At 49.7% G+C, this 21,658-nt stretch overlaps 3 protein-coding genes across 6 annotated transcripts; all 3 read left to right on the forward strand.

Moving 5' to 3' along the window:
• The first annotated feature begins 679 nt into the window (after positions 1-679).
• On the forward strand, positions 680-12,781 carry Alox12 (arachidonate 12-lipoxygenase, 12S type). The gene is made up of 14 exons (XM_051180175.1): positions 680-858; positions 1,394-1,595; positions 2,647-2,728; positions 2,829-2,951; positions 3,059-3,162; positions 3,378-3,538; positions 4,405-4,548; positions 5,713-5,922; positions 8,309-8,395; positions 8,613-8,782; positions 9,247-9,368; positions 11,835-11,935; positions 12,050-12,220; positions 12,326-12,781. Exons 1-14 carry the CDS (start codon positions 724-726, stop codon positions 12,503-12,505), a joined length of 1,992 nt encoding a protein of 663 aa, XP_051036132.1. The 5' UTR covers positions 680-723; the 3' UTR covers positions 12,506-12,781.
• A 2,244-nt stretch (positions 12,782-15,025) lies between these two features.
• Positions 15,026-16,656, forward strand: Rnasek (ribonuclease K). Its single transcript, XM_051180203.1, has 3 exons — positions 15,026-15,151; positions 15,784-15,860; positions 16,306-16,656. Exons 1-3 carry the CDS (start codon positions 15,074-15,076, stop codon positions 16,445-16,447), a joined length of 297 nt encoding a protein of 98 aa, XP_051036160.1. The 5' UTR covers positions 15,026-15,073; the 3' UTR covers positions 16,448-16,656.
• Positions 16,657-16,802: 146 nt separating this feature from the next.
• On the forward strand, positions 16,803-19,551 carry CUNH17orf49 (chromosome unknown C17orf49 homolog). 4 transcript variants are annotated; one of them, XM_051180196.1, is made up of 6 exons: positions 16,803-16,993; positions 17,152-17,246; positions 17,787-17,888; positions 18,541-18,728; positions 18,944-19,048; positions 19,278-19,551. In XM_051180196.1, exons 1-6 carry the CDS (start codon positions 16,973-16,975, stop codon positions 19,340-19,342), a joined length of 576 nt encoding a protein of 191 aa, XP_051036153.1. In that variant the 5' UTR covers positions 16,803-16,972; the 3' UTR covers positions 19,343-19,551. The 4 variants fall into 4 exon arrangements, with proteins under 4 accessions (XP_051036153.1, XP_051036154.1, XP_051036156.1 ...); XM_051180197.1 differs by having other exon boundaries at positions 19,282-19,551; XM_051180199.1 differs by lacking the exon at positions 18,944-19,048.
• Positions 19,552-21,658: the final 2,107 nt, after the last annotated feature.

Genomic DNA, 21,658 nt, shown 5'->3' on the forward strand with positions numbered 1-21,658 from the left:
GCAGCTGGGCCCCCAGATCCTCCCAGGTTCACCTTCTAGAAGCATTCTCTGGTCTCAGCCCAGAAAAGAGACTTTCCCCTCTGCAAGTTCTCCTAAAGACCCAGAGGCTTTGGGAAGGCCCTTTTAGCACCAGCCTGGATGCTCCTGCCCTAGGGAATCCACTGTAAGTCTAGAGCAATGGTTCTCAACTTATGGTTCGTGACCCCCTTTGAAGACTCTTTCACAGGGTTTGCCTAAGACCATTGGAAAACAAAATATTTACATTACAGTTCACAACAGTAGCAAACTTACGGTTATGAAGTAACAACAAAAGTAATTTTATGGTTGTGGGTCACCACAACATGAGGAACTGTGTCAAAGGGTCACAACGTTAGGAAGGTTGAGAACCACTGGTCTATAGTGTCCTCTGTCATATCTAGCTCTAAGCCTCCCCCCACTACACACACACACACACACACACACACACACACACACACACTTCCAGGGCACCTTTAGTTTCTCTCACAGCATAGCTAACCCAATGGCACAGCCCTTCCCGAAAGCCTGCTAGACTAGCAGGTTCAGGCTAGTCTGGGGCGGGGACTTGGGAGGCGTGCCTAGAAGTAGAGAGGGCGGGGACATAGATCCATCTTTTAAAGCCTTGGGACTGGCCCTGAGGCGACGGTGGCCCTGGGCGGTCTTCGAATTGAGCTTCTTCACTTGGCCGGAGAGCCAAAGGGCGCCATGGGCCGCTACCGCGTCCGTGTGGTCACTGGAGCCTGGCTCTTCTCGGGATCCCTCAACCAAGTGCGGCTGTGGCTGGTTGGGGCGCATCGGGAGGCGAAACTGGAGCTGCAACTGAGGCCCGCGCGGGGCAAGGTTAGCGGGCAAAAGCCCCCCAGTGTCCGGGCTGGGCGTGGGCGTGGCAAGGGACAGGAGGCTAGCTAGGGGCTGTGACAGCACGACCGCAATGGAGTTCTGCGGTGGGACGCCGGGAGTGAGGTCAAGTGGCCTGGGCTGGTGGTCTTTCCCGGGCCCTGACCCAGGCATAAATAGCTCCAGAGCCCACGTAAATTCAGCACTTGGGGTCAGTCACGAAGCTGCCGGGAGCTCCAGTGTGGTGGGAGCTCAGGCAACAGAGTGAGCAACAGGTGATGACGATGCTCCATCATCAGCTCAGATCTCTGGTCAGCGCTCTGTAGTCTCTGGTCTTCCCACAGAAACGGGACACAGACCCACCAGACAGGTTAGGGGTGAAAGAGGGAGGGAGGGAGGAAGGGAGAGCGAGAGCGAGAGCGAGGTGTGTTCTTTGACAGCTCGCTGCGGTAAACTGAGGCTCCACAAAGGGCGGCTCCGTTTCCGAAAGGCTTCTCCCAATTCCTGGTATTAAGTCTGTCAGATCTGGTCCCCACAGGAGGAGGAATTTGACTTCGATATTCCCGAGGACTTGGGGCCACTGCAGTTTGTGAAACTGCACAAACAGCACATGGTGGTGGACGATGCCTGGTTCTGCAATCTCATCACGGTTCAGGGGCCCCTAACAAGCGCAGAGACAGTGTTCCCCTGCTACCGCTGGCTGCAGGGAGAGGGAGTACTGTGCCTGCCGGAGGGTACAGGTGAGCAGGCAGCATCTCACCCTGCAGGAGTGGGCGAAAGGGGAGCGCTGGAGGTGATGGGGGGCAGGGGTAGGGCTAAAGGAACCTCAAGAAAGGGTGGGCAGACACTGGTACAGTGAGTTTACAGGATGCAAATGAGGAAGTGGAAAGAAATTATGAATTCCCCCGTGTTTCCCAGAATAAGTGATTTTGCAAATGAATTAAAGTGGGAAACAATCGATCTGGAGACCCTGTTTTCCTAAATAGGAAGTAGGTCACAGAGCATGGACACAAACAGAAGCAAAGAACAACAGGACGAGTTCTGTAATTCAGAACAAGTTAGGGCAGGGACATTTGAAGGGCTCACCGAACAGGTGATGGCCTACATTAACAGTTACCAGTTACTAAGGGATGACAGGCAACTGGTTTGATTGGAGTAGTGAGGACCACCTGGCAGGAGAGGGCATGCACAAAAGCTACAAAACTTCAAATATTTGCCATGGCAACCAAGAGAAAGAGATGTATAGAGACGAAGGAAAGCTGGGGTCGTAAGGGTGGAAACATGATGGGAAAGGTGGATCTAATCGAGGTGACAACGGGGACAAGTCAGAAACTGCAGAGTGGTGATCGACTCAAGAAAGTGGAACCAGGCAATGAAAGGAAGGGCGAAGGTGTACAGATGTCCAGGGCGTGAGATTAGCCAGAGCAACAGGCAGCAACAGATAGGTGTGGTGTCAGTGACCAAGATTTTATCACCTTAATTAGGGTGATTTCCCTCCAACTTTAGACATTGGTGAAATAAGTTCAGGTAAGAGATTAAGGGCTTTGGGAATAAGACATATGGCAGATATCTGGTCTGGAAGGAAGATGTGGGCTGAAGTCAGTGAAACTGTGAGCACAGGCAAGAGCCAGATGAATGTCCAGGGATCAGTCAAGTGAGGCAAAGCCAGGGAGAGATTAAAAACAATGGAGCCCAGAAGAAAACATCAACTGGCTACAAAAAGGCAGCATGGGACAGTGGAAGACTGCTCAAAATCAGATGTGAAGTATAGCTAATTCTAACTTTCCCCAGCCCGCCTGGCAGGTGACAATGCCTTGGATGTCTTCCAGAAGTACCGAGAAAATGAACTGAAGGAAAGAAAACAGACCTACCGGTGACAGTCTACCCTAGACCTCCCAACCTCCCCCACCTCTTCCTGCCCCACACCCATCCCTTACCTCAACACTCCCTGAAGTGTTATCCCCAACTTCTAGCTGGGCCACCTGGAAGGAAGGCTTACCTCAGACAATAGCAGCAGACTGTAAAGATGACCTACCTCTGAATATGAGATTCCATGAGGAGAAGAGGCTGGACTTCGAATGGACACTGAAGGCCGGGTAAGAAAATGGTTAAAGCTCATGGTATGGGAGCTGGAAGACCCAGGTGGTGTACAGTGAGGAGATAAGGGTCAGATAATGGGATCATGTCTTAACACCTGTCCTAGGGTCCTGGAAATGCATCTCAAACGTGTTTACACCCTCCTAAGAAGCTGGAACCGTCTGGAAGACTTTGATCAGATCTTCTGGGGCCAGAAGAGTGCCTTGGCTGGTCAGTGGCTTCCCCTGATCTCCATCACCTCCCAGAGGTCCCCTTTTAATACAATGCATGATTCCCTTAGCTCCTTGCCAAATTAAGATATACTACACCTCAAAAATGACAAAAAATAAAAATGGCTGAGCATAGGATAGTCAGAAATCTCCAAGGTCAAATGTGAAGAACAGAAACAGTAAATCTCCTTTCTGTGCCTAACCCCTACACCACAGAGAAGGTTCGCCGTTGCTGGCAGGATGATGAACTTTTTGGCTACCAGTTTCTTAATGGTGCCAACCCCATGCTGTTGAGACGATGTACCTCTCTGCCCTCCAGGCTGGTACTGCCACCTGGAACAGAGGAGCTCCAAGCCCAGATGGACAGAGAACTTCAGGTACTTTCCTCCTGCCTGGCACTGTTCTCTCATTACTAGTGTGTAAGACCTAGTGAGGTTGAGGTTGCAAGTGACAGGAAAGGAGGCACCCCTTGGTGCGTGCATTTTTCTAGGAAAAAAAAAATATCTGCAAAGTGGCGATGTCATGTGAAAGCTACAAGGAGGAAAGAGGTAGATCCTCAGGGCATAGGCTGGATCTAGAGACATTAGAAGGAGTAATGGCACTCTTGCTGCTGTCACTTTTCTGGTTCTCAGTGATCTTGGCAGGGGAAGGGCAATGCCTGTGCTGCGGAATGAGGAAGTTCAGGAGGTGTTCTGGAAAATTTTAGAGAGCTGAGTTTGGGAAAGATAAAGTGGTCACCAGGAGGATACACCTATGCACACTGTGTTCAGTGGCAACGGCAATTCAGCAAGCTCTCCGGAATATTCCTCAGAGTGGGTGAGATTCTTATAGAGCAGAAGAGGTGTTGCTGAGCTGATGGGATCCAAGGCTAGAGAGAAGACAAGGGGGATAGGACAAGGGATTGGCCATCTGGACACAGAGTCAGGTTGATGGTGCTTGTGCTACAAGCTGGATTGAGCAGGACTATTCTGAGCCCAGATCTGCTACAGAAATCCCCATGCAAGACATCTGTCCTCATCAGGTGGCTTGTGGTTTGGGATGCTGTTGCTTGTTGTTATTGTTTCACTTTAAGTTTAGAGGAACTGGACCAACCAGATACTGTAGCTCTGTCAATAGAACTCTAGGACTGATGGGATGGCAATGACAAAGAGCTGGAAACAATGTCTTCAAATGTCTCCTCTTTTTCTTGGCCCCTCTATGTGTGAACTTTAAACTCTAACAACAGATGCATTCCTTTTTCCAGAATGGCTCCCTGTTTGAAGTTGACTTTATCCTGCTGGATGGCATTCCAGCCAATGTGATCCGAGGAGAACAGCAGTACCTGGCTGCCCCTCTTGTCATGCTGAGGATGGATCCCAGTGGGAAGCTGCTACCCATAGTTATCCAGGTAAGGTTCCCTAAGCACCTCATTCCTAACATTGTTCTCTGTCACTTAAACCTCTGCACCCAGAAACCTAGTTTCTAGGTACTTGGCTCCTGGGCTCCATCTCGTCTGAGAGCTACCTTCATTTCATTGCCTAGTCCCCCCAACTCACCCAAATGGAAGGGTTTGTTCATGAGTCACAGCAGCAGCTGGGTGTGGTGGTACATACCCATAATCCCAATACTTTGGAGACAGAAGGATCATGAGTTCAAGATATCTCCAAGGACAAATGACAAGTTTCGGGCCAGCCTGAGCTACATAGTAAGATCTTCAAACAAACAAAAAAAGAAATGGCCTCTTGAGTTCTCATCCTATTACCAGCAGTTCTCAAATATTAGTGTGCTTCTGAATCACTTCAAGTATTTGTTACAAACACAGGTTTCTGGGTAGCTCCATGAAGGCACTCTCCTAGCATGCACAGGCCCTGAGGGGGATTGTTAAGTCCCACCCCCAGCCTTCGTGGTTCAGTGTACCTGAGGTGGATCTTTCTTTCCAAGTTTCAAGTTAATGAGATTAAGTAGCTGAGGACACGCTGAGAACCACTATTATATCTCTCAGTGTCCTCTGCTCTATATGTCTATTGTTGCTTGACTCTTCACCTACACTCCCATCAGTCATTGGCCAGCACTGTCAGTAATCTTACACCTCTATCTTTGTTCTTTTTTCCTTGTTCTTTAAGACAGAGTCTCACTATGTAGTTGGCTGGCCTGGAACTCACCGTGTAAACCAGGCTGGCCTTGAAACCACAAGAGATCCACCTGCCTCTGCTTTGTGAGTGCAGAAATTAAAGAGGAATACCACCACACCTGGCTCACATTCAAGCAGCTTTTGCTCTCTATTCCATCGCCTGATTTCTGAGTCCCAGCACATTTTCCCCACACCACCACTAGGACCTCCTTTCTGGACCCCTGCTTCCCATCTCTCCTGCATTCAGTCTGCCCATTGTGGCACTATAGCTAGGAAAGCAGGGTGATAGGTTTCTCATTCCTTCTACTTAAGTGTAAGCTGCTGGTAGGAAACCGTTTTTGCTTAGTCGTCAGTTTTTGCTTAGTCGTCAGTTTCCCTGGGCACTGTTACCATGTTATACACAGGGGAGTTCCGTTCATAGTCAATTTCTATCTCTCTCAGATTCAGCCTCCTAGTCCCAGCTCCCCAGCTCCAACATTGTTCCTGCCCTCAGATCCTCCACTTGCCTGGCTCTTGGCTAAGATCTGGGTCAGAAGTTCAGATTTCCAACTGCAGGAGCTCCAATTCCATCTGCTGAACACTCATCTGGTGGCTGAAGTCATTGCTGTTGCCACCATGAGGTGCCTCCCAGGACTGCACCCTATCTTCAAGGTACAGACTCTACCCTCTGTCCTGACTCCCTTAGAACCCAAATGAGATGTTTGGAAACATCTGACTAGACCTGAGATCACCATTTGGCTAAACTGGCTGGCCAGCAAGCCCTTGAAGTCCATCCTCCACAACTCAAAGGAGGTAGATACAATGGCAAAATCTTCACAGCAATCTCTGAGTGAAAGAGAGTGAGGGACAGAACACTATGTCAACACCTTGGAACTTATTTTAGTCAAGATGAGTCATTTAACACCTCTTCAGGACTCTTATAAGGGATATTTCAAATTCTCAAACATTTATCTGACTGTGTCCCAGTGGGCTTACAATAGAGCTGAGACGTTGTCAGTTCAGGGTGCAGGGAGTGTTACTCCTTCCTTAGAAGGCAAGTGGCTAAGAACCAACTAGGGGCTTGGAGAGTGGCTAAAATGCTTGCCACTCAAGCATGAGGACCTGGGTTTGGATCCCCAACACCCATGCAAATCCAAGCATGGTGGCTCATCTGTAGCCCCAGTAGTGTAAGGATGGGAAGACAGAGGGGAACCAACTTCCAAAAGTTGTTCTCTGACCTCCACATGGGCACCAGGACACACATACACGCAAATAAAATCATATAACGAGGATAAAAAGGGTTGAAAAATCTTGATAACATTTCACATATAGAGAATATGCCAGCCATCATAAAAATGGTGCAAGTGTATAAAAGCAGGTGATAGTTGGGCTAGGGTAAGGGCAAAATGAGCTGTCTGTTTTAGAGACATGATGTATAAAGTGTTGTCTGAGTATTTAAGTGAGGAACACAGTAAGGAGAACAATTAAATCCCTCCAGCTGGGTGCTTCTGACTGCCCAAACATAGCCAATATGGCTAGCTGTGACCCCTTTGGAATTACCCCCTTGGGTAACACAGGCTGATTAATAGTATCTTGGTTTTTATTTATGCAACTGCATCGCCTACTCGGTGTGTATAGCTAAAGCCTATGTTCACACTTGAAATTTTCCCTTCTGGCTCAGACTCCTCCTGACTCCATCCACTCTAGCAACTACATCCTGTGGCAACCTGGCAAGCTTCTGTGTATCACCGGACACACAGTAGCACTCAATGTGCCGATGTCCCAAGGGCCACTTCTGTGCAGAATCTGGACTTCGATAGTCAGGGTCTAAATCCTACATCTGACCTTGATATTTTCCAAATGTCCACTTGTTTGTTTTGTTTTGCTTTTGAGACAGGGGTCTCCTACAACCAAGGCTGCCCTCAAACTCTCTATAACCAAAGACTTCCTTGAGCTTCTCTGATTCTCCTTGGTCCACTTCACATGCTTGGATAGGCATGCACCACCACACCCAGTGTATGGAGTGCTGGAAATTGAACCTGGGGGCTTTGAATAGGCTACCCAAGCATCTTGTCAACCAAGCTACATCTCCAGCCTAGATGTGCACATTTTAAAATTATTACAGGAGGTCTGTTAGGATTGTTAGAGGATACGTGACATCAACTGTGTCAATATGACACATACTGGATGCTATCTAAAAAGTTCTTGCAATTTTTTGTTCAGAGTTGCTTCCAGGCATCTTTCCTTATGTGATTTGGGGCGTTCTATGACATTCAGAATCTTGTGTGAATCTCAGACTATGTGGGCTGCTTTGATGTGTCATAATCAAAGAAGTCACTTGAGCTATTCCTGTGTTTAGAATAAGCAATTCAGATAAATACCAAAATTAGACAAAATGTGAATATCAACTTGTTAAAAAAAAAAAAAAGAAGACAAAAAGAATGTATGAGAATGATGTAGATTTTTACAACACCCAAGGAAAAGGGGAGAGGAGACCCAACAGTACCATCAAGGCTGGGGAACAGAATGGATGCTGACACCTCTACTCTGTAAGCAGATAGCTTCATATACCCTCCCCACAGCCTCTCCTAAAGAAACCCAACATCAAATAACCAAAGAATGCAGGTGCTGTTTTGATAACGCATATACAGGCTAATTTAAGCTTAGGGGATATAAAGGATAGAATGTAAGAAAATAAAAAGGCAATGAACCCCTAAAAAACACCGTCAAGGTGGAAGAGATCCTTCATGTAAACACTTTATCTACATAGTCTCACAGGTTACAGCTTTCTCAGATAAGAGCCTATTATTGCCCCCTGTTGGCAGATGGGAATATTGCATATCAAGTAGGAATGAACTTGGCTAAGTATCACAGTGGTGAGGTGTAGGTTGAAATCCTAGTCACCATGGCTCTAGAGGATAACTGCTGGTGAATTGAGAGAATGTGAAGGAGCGATCAGAAAAGTAAGAGTACAGCCTGTCAAGGTAGCAGCATTACACTTGGTGTCAGGTCCTACAAGGATGGTCTCAATACAGCCCCTCTTAATCCCCACCCCCAGCTCCTAGTTCCCCACATCCGTTACACTATGGAAATCAACACACGAAGCCGGACCCAGCTCATCTCAGATGGGGGAATATTTGATCAGGTAAGAGGGATGTGGTGCCCTAATCTCCCAGCTTCCACTAGTCTGAACACATGGGGATAACAGACCGACTTCCGTGAAAATCTCAAGCCTTAACCCATGAGTCCTGTCCATTCATATACATGACTTTAAATCTGAAAACGGCATGCCTGAGCTCCATACAGCCCTTGGCTCTGCCCCTGCTTCCATCCATCCAGACTTGTCAACTTTCTTGTTCCAGGTAGTGAGCACAGGTGGAGGGGGCCATGTTCAGTTGCTCACTCGGGCACTGGCTCAGCTGACTTACTGCTCCCTCTGTCCCCCTGATGACCTGGCTAACCGAGGCCTGCTGAGAATCCCAAGTGCCTTCTATGCTCAGGATGCTTTGCGGCTCTGGGAAGTCACTGCCAGGTGAGTGGGAGATAATGGGGCAAAAAGTATCTCCCCAGGGAGAGAAGTAAGGAACAGGTGGGGTCAGTTGTCAGGTTTAAAAACAGAGACTAGGGTAGGGGCAGGACACAGATGAGCAGAGGCTGGGGGATCTGGAGAACCAGGGTTCTGTCAGGAGTGAATAGCAGCCATGTGTAGATGTGTAGGATCACTAGTTTTTATCACTTTTCCTTACCTCAATTTATCTGAGCCCTGGGGTGTAAATCAACCACAGGATGCTTGCTTAGCATGAACAAAGCCTTCACCTTGATCCCTAATGCTGCAATAAATTAATTACTTGAATTCTTAAATGAAAATTAAAACTTCAAAACACAAATCTTGAAGGTTCCAACCCAAGCACAGTGAGAGCCAGCTGAGAGGCGGCCCCAGAAACAGGTGCAGAGGTTGGAGCCTCTGCTCTCAGCTCAGGTTCCTTCTCCGGGCAGGTACGTGGAGGGGATGGTCCACCTCTTCTACCAGAGTGATGATATTGTGAGGGGAGACGAAGAGCTGCAGGCCTGGTGTTGGGAGATCACTGAGGTGGGCCTGTGCCATGCCCAGGACAGAGGTAAGATCTGTCCCAGTGACAGGCACCCATCCCCAGACCTCTGGGACAGAACTCCCTAGTCACATCTGCCCTTCCATTCATGAAAACATCCTCCGTGTCTCCAAACCCCTAAAACCATCCCATATACCCAGGTTGTCCTCCTAAGGAGGCCCTGACCACCAACTCCTACTCAGATTCTCAGCTACAGAAGAACCACAACCAGTGATTTCCACCCAGTCCCTGCTGGGGCTTATGGGGTTCTACACTCATGGTTCCCTATTTTTCTACCTGGAGACATAAATGGGAAAAAATTTTCCACCAAAGCACATCATGTCTCACCATGGCTATCCCTTTCCTTCCTGCCTGCTAACTGTCCACACACAGAGGGTTCTGGCATGCTGCACAATGTCATTTCTGGATACCACCTCAACACTATCTGCATGCCATAGCGCCAATCTGAGTTCAATGTCCCGATCCTTGGGGCTCAGGGTTTTTTGTTTTTTGGTTGATCTGGTCCTCAGTTTCCAGCTCCTCTACCACCAGTCAGGGTGCAGCCATTACTCCAGCCAACCTCCACCCTCCTCTCTCAACTCCTGAAAGAACTAGCCTTTCCTGGGCTTCTTAAACACAAGGCCTCCTCCTCTCTGGCTCTGAGGGTTCTTTCAGTCACTGGCCCTCCGTACTTCCGACCACCTTGAATCCCATCCACTGCTGCTTCGTGGCACAGCAGGACCACCATGGCAAGATCCTACATGCAGCAAGCACCTGCGCCCTGGAGAAAGCCTCCCCTTGAAGAAGCAAGGGGTCCACCACCCCTACTATTGCCTACCAAGCTTTCTCTAGTGTCTCTCTGTCTTGATCCTTTGGCTTCACGTGTCCAAAAACGCCATCTCCTCAAGCAGTATCTACATCTTGAAATTTATAATAAATACTCAGTGTCTTTGTCTGGATTGAAATAATGAAGTGAAACAGCCAGTGTGGCTTAAACAGCATAAGTTTATTTCTCACCATTCTGGAGGCTTAAAGTCTGAGGCCAGAGTGCCAGCCATGTTTGGGTTCTGGTGGGCGCTCTTCCTAGTGACACAAATAACTTTCATGGTACCACATGGCAGTCAGAGGACAAACTAGATAGCCGTCCTGTCCCATAAGGACACTGCCATCACTCGTGAGAGCTCCAACATCATGACATTATAACCTTCCAAAGACTCTTCATGCCCAAATACCATCTCACTGGAAAATAATTTCAGAATATTAACTTGGGGGAGGATACACAAACATTCATTCCATACCACAACTTTAACCTCCACAAATAGCTTCTCAGTCCCTCCTCTCTCTAATCTCTCTCAACTCACAGAGCCCATTTTTGCCTGATTTTCTTGTTGGACTCAGAGAAAATATGCTAAAATTAAAAAGGTTAATAGAATAGCAGTTAGGAACCCGAGTTCAAAGTCAGCCTCTGTTTTCCCCCCGCTACTAGACAATCTTGAGAAACATTTAATCTCTCTGGCCTTTTATCTTCTTATCTAGATGACAAGTGTAATTATGTATGTACCAGCTCAACTCAAAGCTCCCACACATACTGTAAATAACTGGCATGGGGTTAACTCAGGACTTGGCTTTTTTTCACACCTGGTGATTTGGCCTAGCTGGGCCTCAAACTTACTATGTAGTGAAAGCTCGCCTTGAAGTCATGCTCTTCCTGCCTCAGCCTCCTAAGTGCTGGGGTTTCAGACCTGTGCCACTAGGCTCAGCTCAGTACTTGTCATATTCTCCATTGTGTGACTAAGAGACTATAATTCTGTCTAGAAATAGGAAGAAGAATCTTTAATTCTTAACCAACCAGGGATAACTGATTGCCCAGCTCCTAATCCTTCTACAATAACAGTATCTATCATTTGTTGAGCACTATCTAAAAAACAGATGGTTTTGATGCTTTGTTGTTGTTGTTGTTTTAAGATAGGATCATACTGTGTAATTCAGACAGTGATGCAGGCTTGCCTGAAACTGTATATGTAGGCTGGGCTGGCCAGGAACTCACAAGCCTCTTGCCTCTGAGCTGGGATTACTGCACTACATCCACTGTGCAGATGAAAAAAACTGGAATGTGGAGAGGTTAGGCAACTGGTCTAATGCAGTGGTTCTCAACCTTTCTAATGCTACAACCCTTTAATGCAGTTCCTCATGTCGTAGTAACCCCCAACCATAAGATTATTTTGTTGCTACTCCAGAACTGTAATTTTACTACTGTCATAAATCACAACGTAAGTATCTGATATGCAGGACATCTGATATGGGACCCCTGTGTGGGTCAAGACCCACAGGTTGAGAACCTCTGGTCTAAAATAACCAGGATATAAGTAATTAGGCCAGTATTGTAAGTTATATCTGATACAAATATATCTATATGAATAAGAAACCACACATCTGCTCTAAAATACAGACTATCTTTGGTTTCTCCCCCTCTTATTCTGCTTTTTCCCTGGCCAGGTTTCCCTGTCTCCCTCCAGACCCGGGCTGAGCTCTGCCATTTTCTTACCATGTGTGTCTTCACATGCACTTCCCAGCATGCTGCCATCAACCAGGGCCAGGTATGGAGAGCTCGGGACCCAGAAAGCAAGTGTCTGCACCTCAGGACATCCAAGGGTGAGGTGGGGATCCAAATTGGAATACTTGGGTTCTAGAGCTACAGTTTCCTCCCCCAGCTGGACTGGTTTTGTTGGGTACCTAATGCTCCATGCACAATGAGGATGCCCCCACCCACCAACAAGGACGATGTGACAATGGAGATGGTGATGGGGTCACTACCTGATATTCAGAAGTCCTGTCTTCAAATGACCATCACATGGCATCTGGGTCGTCTCCAGCCGGACATGGTGAGTGAGGATCAACAAGAAGGAAGTAACAGTGGGGGGGGGGTAGTATCATGTAAGGGGCTGGGTGTCTTCGGGCTGGAACCTGAATGATCCTTTCCATCTCAGGTACCTCTAGGACAACACAAAGAAAAGTATTTCTCAGACCCCAGGACCAAAACTGTGCTGAGCCGATTTCAAGCAGATTTGGAAAATTTGGAAAGAGAGATTACAGCCCGCAATGAGCAACTTGACCTGCCCTACGAATACCTCAAGCCCAGCCGCATAGAGAACAGCATCACCATCTGAGCCAGAGGTGCTGGCACCCAGGAGCTCTAGAGCTACTGCTCTCTTGAGTCTGTGCCTCCTTATGTCGCTGCTAAGACTCAAATTCCTCTCCAGACTAAACCCTCCACACCAGCACCACAGGGCACATAAATGTTCTGCTGTAAAGAGGAATGGTTTAGTCTTTGTCGGTCATACACTTTCTGCCACATTACTTAGCTCTCTCGATGTGCCATTAAAGCAACTACCGACATTGTGAGTGTGACTATGTTCCAATAAAACTTTATGTATAGACACTGAGATGTAAATGTCAAATGTCACAGGATAGTATTTTGGCTTTTTTTTTTTTTTTTTTTCTTCTTCTGCCATTTAAAAACAAAAACAAAGCCAGGCAGTGGTGGCACTCACCTTTAATCCCAGTGTTTGGGAGGCAGAGGCAGGCAGATCTCTACAGATTAAGTTCCAGAACAGCCAGAGCTGTTACACAGAGAAACCCTGTCTCAAAAAAACAAAAACAAAGAAAATCAGGCAAGCAAATGAAAATAAGAGTACTTTGCTTGAGGGTCATGAACAATTTCAGATTAGATTTGGTCTAATCTCACAAAAGCCTCAGCCCCAAAATTCCAGTTTCAAAACATCTAAGAGCCAGGATTGCAGAGAGGAAAATGGTATTTCTGGGTGACATCAATTACTTCAGCTAATTCGCCATTGCCAGGTTGGTGGCCAACTTGTAAAATCCTGATTCTCTTCCTTGACAATTTCCCCTCCATCCCGGCTTCTCCAATTCGAACACATACCCTGAATGTCCCTCCGTGGTGTTACTGGCTCCAAATAAAAGACATTTTCCCAAATAGCTTCTTCCCTAACAGTCACAAACAAAAGGGGCGGAAATTCTTGTTTCCAGCCCACTTTCCCAGCCTACTTGACACCCAGTGGTCCCTGTGCGCTTCTCAAATTTCTCCTTCACAATTATTTTGATACTAATATCCACAAAATAAACAAAATGCCTCAAGATTCTAGAGCATGACAGTGTTCCTCTGTTTGCTTCTGGGGTTTTGGGATTAAAATGTATTCTCAAAACTGTCCTGTGGCTATTGTCATTAGTAGTATGGGGACACCAATCTCAGTGCAAAATTTTTCTTCCTCCCTGGTGCTGAGCTTGAACCCCAGCCCTGGAGAGGAAGGGGTGTTCTTTAAACATATCTACCTACCCCAAATAATTACTATAAATATGTTTCTCGCTAGTGAATATTTCCAAATTTGTTTTGGAGAGGAAGGCCTATTATTTTTACATTTTGTGGCGGTATGAATGAGAATAGCCCTATAGGTTCATATATTTGAATGTTTGGTCAACAGAGAGTGGAACTGTTTGAAAGGGTTACAGGATTAGGAGAGGTCTGTCCCTGCCTGAGGAAGTCAAGTCACTGGGGGTGGGCTCTGGTTTCAAAAGCCCATGCCAGACCCCGTCAGCCCTGTCCTCCCCGATACTGATTAGGATGGAGCTCTGCTCCTGGCCATGCCGTATGTGCTGCTGTGTTCCCACCATGATGATAATGGTCAACCTCTGAAACTGTAAGCGAGCTCCAATTCAATGCTTTCTATGAGCTGTCTTGGTCATGGTGTCTCCTCACAGCACTGGAACAGTGACCAAGACCCATCTTCTGTCCTGTCTTAAAGTACAGCTTTTTTAGTGGAGACAGAAGCAACAGCGACTTTTTTTGTGTACTTACTCCTTTCTCCCCGACTCTTAGCAAGTCCACTTGCCTTTCATAATGAGTCCAATGAATCTGCTTTTTTAGACCCATATTTTTCCTGAACGTGGTATTTAGAACGACGCTTTATTTCAAGTGTAGCATTTCCAGGGTCAAGAAGTCTGCAACTATTTAAAAACGGTCCTCCAAGCAGGATGCTCAGCCTCAGGAAGGGGCTCTTCCAAAAAGGACTCTCAAAGTGCCAAAACATCTTTCAAAAGGGACACCAGGATAGAGGCGATAGACCAGGATGCCGAGTAATCTCACCGTCTCCTTACCGTTTCCCCCATCACAGAAGACCACCAGAGACAAAGGCATGTGTGTATGTGGGGGGGCGGTGAAGACGACCCCCAGCTTCCCGAACTAACAGGACAGACCATTACTCAACTCAGCAGGGGCTCATTCCTGTTAGACTCTTTCCAGACGCCAGGGTCAGGCTAGTTCCTGATCACGTGACCTGCCAAGTCTGTCACGTGAGATGTCTGCCTGCTCCTTCCATTCCAAGATGGGGGGTAGTGGAAGAGGAAGAGCCATTAGGCCCCTAGTTCCTACAGCACTCACGTCCCCACCATCTGGGTCAAGGAGAATTTACAGAGATACCGCTTCGAGTTCTGACAGCGCATCCTTGTCCAAGCCTTGGTCCACCCTGTGGCGTAGCGCTCTCTTCCAGCCGCCCCCTCAGAGTGGTCCGCGCCTAAGGCCACGCCCCCCGTCGCTGGGCTCCGCGCAAGTCCCCAAATCCAGCTCTCGGGTTCCCGGCGTCTCCAGGAGTTCCTCTCGCCGCTTCTTTTCCTCGCTCAGTCTCTAGAGCTTCCTCCCTTCTTCCCTCCCTTCCTGCTCCATGGCGTCGCTCCTGTGCTGTGGGCCTAAGCTGGCCGCCTGTGGCATCGTCCTCAGCGCCTGGGGAGTGATCATGTTGGTGAGGGGGCTGCCCCACGAGAATCGGAGCGGGCCCGAGGGGCTCCGGAGTTGAAGGGTTGGGAGGCCAGGGACCCCCAGGCCTTTGGAAGTAGGGTCTGGCTAGCTAGCTTCTGGAAAATGGGACGGAACTTAGATCGAAACATTGGGAACTAGAGCGAAAGGGTGATGGAGCAGAACCCCGGGGATGGAAACCAGCGCTGGTAAATTTGCTGACCCCTCAGGGTAAGCCAGAGCTAGGCCCCCGTGACATGCTTAAGTGGAAAGGAGGCGAGGAAGAAGTGTGCTTGCTCCCGAAAATGGTAGCTGAGGTTCTACCGGCCTTCACTCTCAAAAATATGAAGTGTTGGGTTTCCCTCATCTCTTCCGCCTAGTCCCATGATAATGACGCGTCTTGGAGAGCTGTTTGCTATACCCACCTCCTTGTATCCAGCCACTCTTCCCAGTGTCCTACCTCACGCCCTATTCCAGATGGCTTGAGTCCGAATCCAGCTACAACCACTCTGCTCCTAGCCCTTTCTGGTTATCTAAGGGGCAGGTGCTGGGCCAACACTAGAAATGGGAGGAGCTTAGGGAGCAACCAACAGGTAAGGTGCCAGAATTTGACAACCTACCTATTCCTTGTTCTTCCAGATAATGCTCGGGATATTTTTCAATGTCCACTCTGCTGTATTAATTGAGGACGTTCCCTTCACAGAGAAAGACTTTGAGTAAGTGGTCGGGTACTTAGGCGAATCTGGATGCAAATGAGAAGTAGCAGGGTCTAGGCTCAGAACTATGTGGAGGACACTGCTGAAGGCTGAACGTTTATGGCCCTAGGTTGGGGGGCTGCAAGAAGAGAGTGGCTCTCTATAAAGTAGTTCAGTGGCAAACGAGTGTTTAACACGCAAGGTCCTAGTTTCAATCCCCAGGAACTAAAAATGCACTTAGGGGCAGTTTTGCAAACTGGACTTCCGTGGCCACCCCAAACCCACCATTCTTAGGTGAGGCCTCTTCCAACATTTTGCCTCCCCGCGCCTCATTCCACCTCCTCAAAAGTGGATCCCATGATAGACCGTCAGGAAGACTAATAGAAGTCAAAGCGTTTAGCGTGGTGTCTGGTGCACAGCCCGTGCGTATGGATGCTCTGAGTGATTGACGTTTCCCTGCTTCCAGGAACGGCCCTCAGAACATATACAGCCTGTACGAGCAAGTCAGCTACAACTGTTTCATCGCCGCGGGCCTCTACCTCCTCCTCGGAGGCTTCTCCTTCTGCCAAGTTCGGCTCAATAAGCGGAAGGAATACATGGTGCGCTAGAGCGCAGCCCTCCCTCCCTCCCCACCCCACTCCTCTATTTAAAGACTCCTCAGCCTCAGTCTGTCCCACCCGTCTGGCGTCCTCCGGGACCGAGTTACCCAGCGAGACCGTATCCCTGGCCCTGCAAATTCTGCTGCCCAGCCCCTGGAGGGGACCGGGGCTGACCCCGCCCTGTCCTGAGCTACAATAAAAAGAAGCGGTTCTCCTAAGCTCGGTGTCTCTGCTTTCGGGGAGAGGGCGGGCCTGGGCTTGCAAGACTGAGTGTAGCCTCAACGAGGAATCCCGACCCTTCGACGGAAGTGGAATGAAGCCAGCCGGAAGTGGGGCGACGTCTTCCATCTCGTCTTCCTCCGCGCGGCGAGGTGACCTGAGTGACTGGGGAGAGGTCGAGTTTCGGCCAATCGGCGGCAAGGAGGGCGGGACTTCCTGCGCGGGAGCCAGAGCGGCCGGCTGCCCGGCTCTCCGTGGTTTCCAGCTCGCGTGGTGGTGGCGGCAGAGCGTCTCCGTGAGGAGGTGCGCGGGGCCATGACGTCAGCGTCCACCAAGGTTCGACCTCCCTCGCGGACTGCGCTCCCTGGCGGCCACGGGAGGGTGGGCCCCCTGCCTGGTTCCCGGCTGGTGCGCGCTGGGCGGGGGGCGGGCGGATCCGAGGCTGGGGTGGGACGGCGCGCTGCCGGCCCCCCGTAATGCTGCTCCGCCCCCAGGTTGGAGAGATCTTCTCTGCGGCCGGCGCCGCCTTCACGAAGCTCGGGGAGCTGACTATGCAGCTGCATCCAGTATCGGACTCTTCCCCTGCCGGGTACGTGAGACCAGCCTAGGACCTGGAAGCCGAGAGCGGGCGCTTGAACTCAGTCACCGACACGACCCTCGCTAGAGCAGGGAGACACATTAATTCCTCTGTGCCTGGCCCAGCTCAGTGTAGTTGTTAATCACTGTTGAATTAGTGAATGACAGGTGAAGATACTACCAGGTCCACAATCCCCCCGCTGCAAACCGACATACTGTCTCTCACCCACCCTAAACTGTATGTAATCCCTTAGACACATCTTTCGAGGGTTCTGTTTGCAAGGCCCCTACTTGTTGCATTGGTTTCCGTGGGTTGTTTATAGCAGCTGTTACATGATGAAGAGAGATGTTTTGAAGTGGCTCTGGATGCAATTTCATGTGGCTAGCGGTTTGTCCCCAGGGCTTTCTTAAGGAGGTCCTCTTTCTGAATCTTTGAAAGGTGCCCCAGAGACTAGAGGGAAGAGGCTGCTTGACTGTGGACGGAATAGCCTGTGGGCTGGCTCCACACACTCCTCCTTCCATTTTTGCTATCACCCTTCTCCCCTTCCGACAGTGCCAAGTGGACGGAGACGGAGATAGAGATGCTGAGGGCTGCTGTGAAGCGATTTGGGGACGATCTTAATCACATCAGCTGTGTCATCAAGGAACGGACAGTGTGAGGGAGGGTGGTTGGCAGAGAAAGGGAGGGGTGGGCAACTTTCTTCTCCTTACCCATTGTTCTTCCTCAGAACCCCCAGCTCAGCATCTTTCCTACTTTGTTGCTACTTTTGTTAGCCTTTCCTTGAAGGCTAAAAGAATATAATTGTGGCAATTGATTGGAAGTTCAGGAAATGTGATGGTAATTAGGACCTCCAGAGAATTTTACTTTCAGGTGCCCAGATACTCAATGGGTATATTTGATGATGAGGATTCCCTAGCTATCTATATAAATCCTTTGAGACTAGCATTCCCAGGGATGCATTCTGCACTACTTAGCTGGTCAGCATCTATGAAAAAGTCTCAGTTTACCTTTATATCACCAATACATACCTGGTGGCCCTACACACCCAGACATCTCTGCTAAGGTTCGTGGCAAGGGCCTTTTTGGCTGCTCTGTTTGGGCACTCCGGTCTCCATAACCCACTAGCCCTAAGCAGGTACAAAGCTGCTGAGGGTAGGGGGACCCTTATTACACATGTATTAGGGCCTTGATCTGGATATTTATGAAGGAACTAGGAGTCCTTCAGAGTGGCCCATTATTCCCCCCTTCCCCCTTCCCTCAGCTTCTCTGGTGATGATCTCCCTAATCTGCTTTCTCTTATCTTCAGGGCTCAGATAAAGGCCACTGTCAAGCGAAAAGTTTATGAAGACTCTGGTGTCCCTCTTCCAACTGAGTCACCCAAGAAAGGGCTCAAGAAGATGACGTCTGGGGTCCTCTCCCCTCCAACTGCCCCTCCACCCAGCAGCTCCAGTGTCCCTGAAGCTGGGGGTCCTCCCCTAAAGAAACAGAAGGCTGGTGAGGGCTGTGGAGTTGCTGCCTAGGGTAGGGGTTAAAGGTCCTATCTGAGGTTCAGTGAGAGAATTGGGCCTGGGTCAAAGGACAGATAACGCTTGTGTGCTCAGTGATAATTCCACATCGGGTAGAGGGCTGTGTAGAGCATGAAGCTTTGGGAAACTGGGCCGAGGGAGAGCAGTCAGGAAACCTAGAACCTAGCCTATGCCCCCTCCCAGATGTGACCCTCAGTGCTCTGAACGACTCCGACGCCAACAGTGACCTGGTGGATGTTGAAGGGCTAGGAGAAACTCCTCCAGCCAAGAAACTCAACTTTGACCAGGGTAGGAGTCCTCCTCCTCCCTCACTGGCTGGGGTGGGGAAGAAGTACTCACCTGGATGGTAGGGGAGGGTCCCAGCAGAAGCCCCTTTCTCGTGCAAGGGCTTCAGACTGAAGATACTCAGTGTAGGGGGTTGGGTCAGTTAGGAATATGATGTTTGAGGAGGTGAAGGTTTTTTTGGAAACTTACTCCGTGCTTGCTCCATCTCGATGCATTTTACTTCCTGTTCCAGACAGCCTGACCCTGGACTCTGGCCTTCTCTCGACCTCTGCTGATGCTCCTCTACTCTCCTGCTGAGCCTTCTGCCTCTGACCCTCACTGTTCACCGTGGACCTGTGGATCACCTGGAACTCTAAGCAAGGACTGCATGAGAGAGGGTCAGAAAGCCACCGGAGCTGTCCATCTTGTTCCTGATAAACATGTGCCCATACCCTCTGACCTCCTTCCGATGGACATTTTTATACAGAAAATTATAATAAAAAATTTCTCTCAGCATGGTGCTGCCAGCTGCTGCTCCCTCCTCTCTCCTTAGCTCTCGGGGGCCTGGCCCCTTTTCAGTAGCTCTCACCACCCTGCCTGGAGCAGCACAGCCAGTATTGGCAGACTCACTTCCCAGTGCCAATATTTCTGTGCTGCTAGAGCCAGGAGAGCTGGGTGTGGGCAACAAAGGCTCTACTTTGTTCTGTGGGACCAGAACTTACTCCAGGCTTGCTGACAAAGACTACCTGGGGATTTTAGAGGGCTCTTTCCAGTGTTCCATACTGTCCTGCCCCACCTTGTCAGAGCTCCTTCACCATACCCCAGATGCTGCTTCTCCAGGGTGGCTGCCCAGGGCCAGGCCTCAGCGGTGCCTCCCCCACCCTCGCTCTAACACCACAGTGTGGTTTGGACGTGGCCACAGTGCCGTACAAACCACAGTGTGCTGCTGGGGCGGGAGCAGGACTTTGGATGGGTTGAGAGGAAGACAGCACAAGACAGTGCCTTGAAGACCCCCACCAACCGTGAGGCGATGGAGAAGGTGTGAATGGCAAGCATGAGCCCCAAAAAGATTGGAACACAACAGCGCAGGACCCTGGGAGATGAGTTCAGTGTGACAAGCTTGGAACATTCTTCACCTCTATAGGAATCCAGCTCTGGGAATCCTTAGGGTAGACCCTGAGGAAGCAGGGAATGACTAGGGAAGACCAACAAACTGCCTCCCGACAAAGGCAAGGACCTAAGGCTTCCTGTGTCCATCCCTCCCTCTCTAGGTCAGAACCCAAGAGAAATGCTAAAAGAGACAGGGCCAAGGACAGCAGGGTTGGGAGTTGGCAGTCCAGAGGTGGTGGGGCTGGAACACGGTTGAGAGAGGGGGGCCGGAAGTCACCATGGGCCCTGGGCCTGCCACAAGATGGAGGCCAAAGGCAGGAAATGGAGGCCAGGGAGAAAGGGGAGCAGCAGAGCCCAGGAAGAGGCCCATCTGAACCTAAGGGCCAAAGTATTCAACCCCAGGTGCTGCTCCCATTCCCCATGGGCCCCCAAGACCCACGCCCCACCCCCACAGCAACACTCATTAGCCCATTCTCCAGGCCAGGCAGGCAGGCCCACCCCTGAGAGCCACGTTTAAGCAAAGACAAACATGTCTCTCCCCACCCCCAACCCTAGGCCTTCCCTTAGCCTTTTCCTCCTGTCCAAGACCTGATTTTAAAAAGAACCTCCCAGAAGGCAAAAGTTTCTCCTGGAAACTAAAAACAAAAAACTCTATAATACTCAAATATTAATCTTCCCATCTCGCATCCCACCCTTCACCACCTCCAAGCTTCCGACACACCCCCCAAAACTCTTAGCAAGCAAAAGAGCTAAGATGGTGTGTGTAAGCAGTCTTTGTAGGGCCCCTGAGGATGTCAGACCCTGTCCAAGACTACTGCCATCCTCTATCAAACCTTGCCAAGGCCTTCTGCTCCTTACACCCTCCAGAACCCCCCAAACAACTGCTGCCCCCAGCTCCCATCTCAGCAAAGCTTTTGTGGGGGTAAGAAAATCAAACACTATCCTAATGTCTGGGAACATTGGGGGGCTCTCAAGTCTCCGACTTTGGTTCCAATCTGAGGGGATACATCTTAGGGGTACAAGAGAAAGGTTCTCTGGTCATCCCCCCAACTCTAAGAGTTCCAGAGCACAACCCCACCCCAGCACGCACCTCCAAACCTCCCCCCCAACCGCCACGTCTCTCCTGAAAACAGGGGACACTTTCCTCCCCACTTACCTCAGCTACTCTCCCCTGAGATCCTGGTCCCCTATTTTGAAAGGAGCAAATTTGGGGGTGCATCCCTCACATTTGGGGTGCAGGAGAAAAAAGCCGCCCCAGTCGCATCGCTGGCCTCCTTCCTTTCAGCTGGCTCAAGGACTGGGGAGTGCCTTGGGGAGGGGGACCCCCACAAGAAAGCTCTGGAGGGGTTCCTCCACTCCCAGTCAGAACTGGGGACACCCCCCCCAAAACCCGTCCCAGCCCATCCGTCTCCAACTCGGCGGGAGAGGCAGCTGCAATGCCCCAGTCAGATTCCCCCAACACTACATTCCTCACCCCATCTAGAGGGGTCCCGGGGCCCCCAAAAAATCCCCAAAAAATCTAGG

The sequence above is a fragment of the Phodopus roborovskii genome, unplaced genomic scaffold (assembly GCF_943737965.1).
Source record: "Phodopus roborovskii unplaced genomic scaffold, PHOROB, whole genome shotgun sequence".
Lineage (NCBI taxonomy): Eukaryota > Metazoa > Chordata > Mammalia > Rodentia > Cricetidae > Phodopus > Phodopus roborovskii.

What these genes read in the sequence shown, in the direction of transcription:
- Alox12 (XM_051180175.1), top strand. Translation starts at nt 724, where the DNA reads ATGGGCCGCTACCGCGTCCGTGTGGTCACTGGAGCCTGGCTCTTCTCG. An exon ending in TGCTACCCATAGTTATCCAG is followed by an intron (nt 4,549 to 5,712) that starts GTAAGGTTCCCT and finishes TATCTCTCTCAG; the next exon opens with ATTCAGCCTCCTAGTCCCAG. An exon ending in GACTGCACCCTATCTTCAAG is followed by an intron (nt 5,923 to 8,308) that starts GTACAGACTCTA and finishes CCCCACCCCCAG; the next exon opens with CTCCTAGTTCCCCACATCCG.
- Rnasek (XM_051180203.1), top strand. Translation starts at nt 15,074, where the DNA reads ATGGCGTCGCTCCTGTGCTGTGGGCCTAAGCTGGCCGCCTGTGGCATC. An exon ending in CCTGGGGAGTGATCATGTTG is followed by an intron (nt 15,152 to 15,783) that starts GTGAGGGGGCTG and finishes TTGTTCTTCCAG; the next exon opens with ATAATGCTCGGGATATTTTT. An exon ending in TTCACAGAGAAAGACTTTGA is followed by an intron (nt 15,861 to 16,305) that starts GTAAGTGGTCGG and finishes CCCTGCTTCCAG; the next exon opens with GAACGGCCCTCAGAACATAT.
- CUNH17orf49 (XM_051180196.1), top strand. Translation starts at nt 16,973, where the DNA reads ATGACGTCAGCGTCCACCAAG. An exon ending in TGACGTCAGCGTCCACCAAG is followed by an intron (nt 16,994 to 17,151) that starts GTTCGACCTCCC and finishes CTCCGCCCCCAG; the next exon opens with GTTGGAGAGATCTTCTCTGC. An exon ending in GTCATCAAGGAACGGACAGT is followed by an intron (nt 17,889 to 18,540) that starts GTGAGGGAGGGT and finishes TCTTATCTTCAG; the next exon opens with GGCTCAGATAAAGGCCACTG.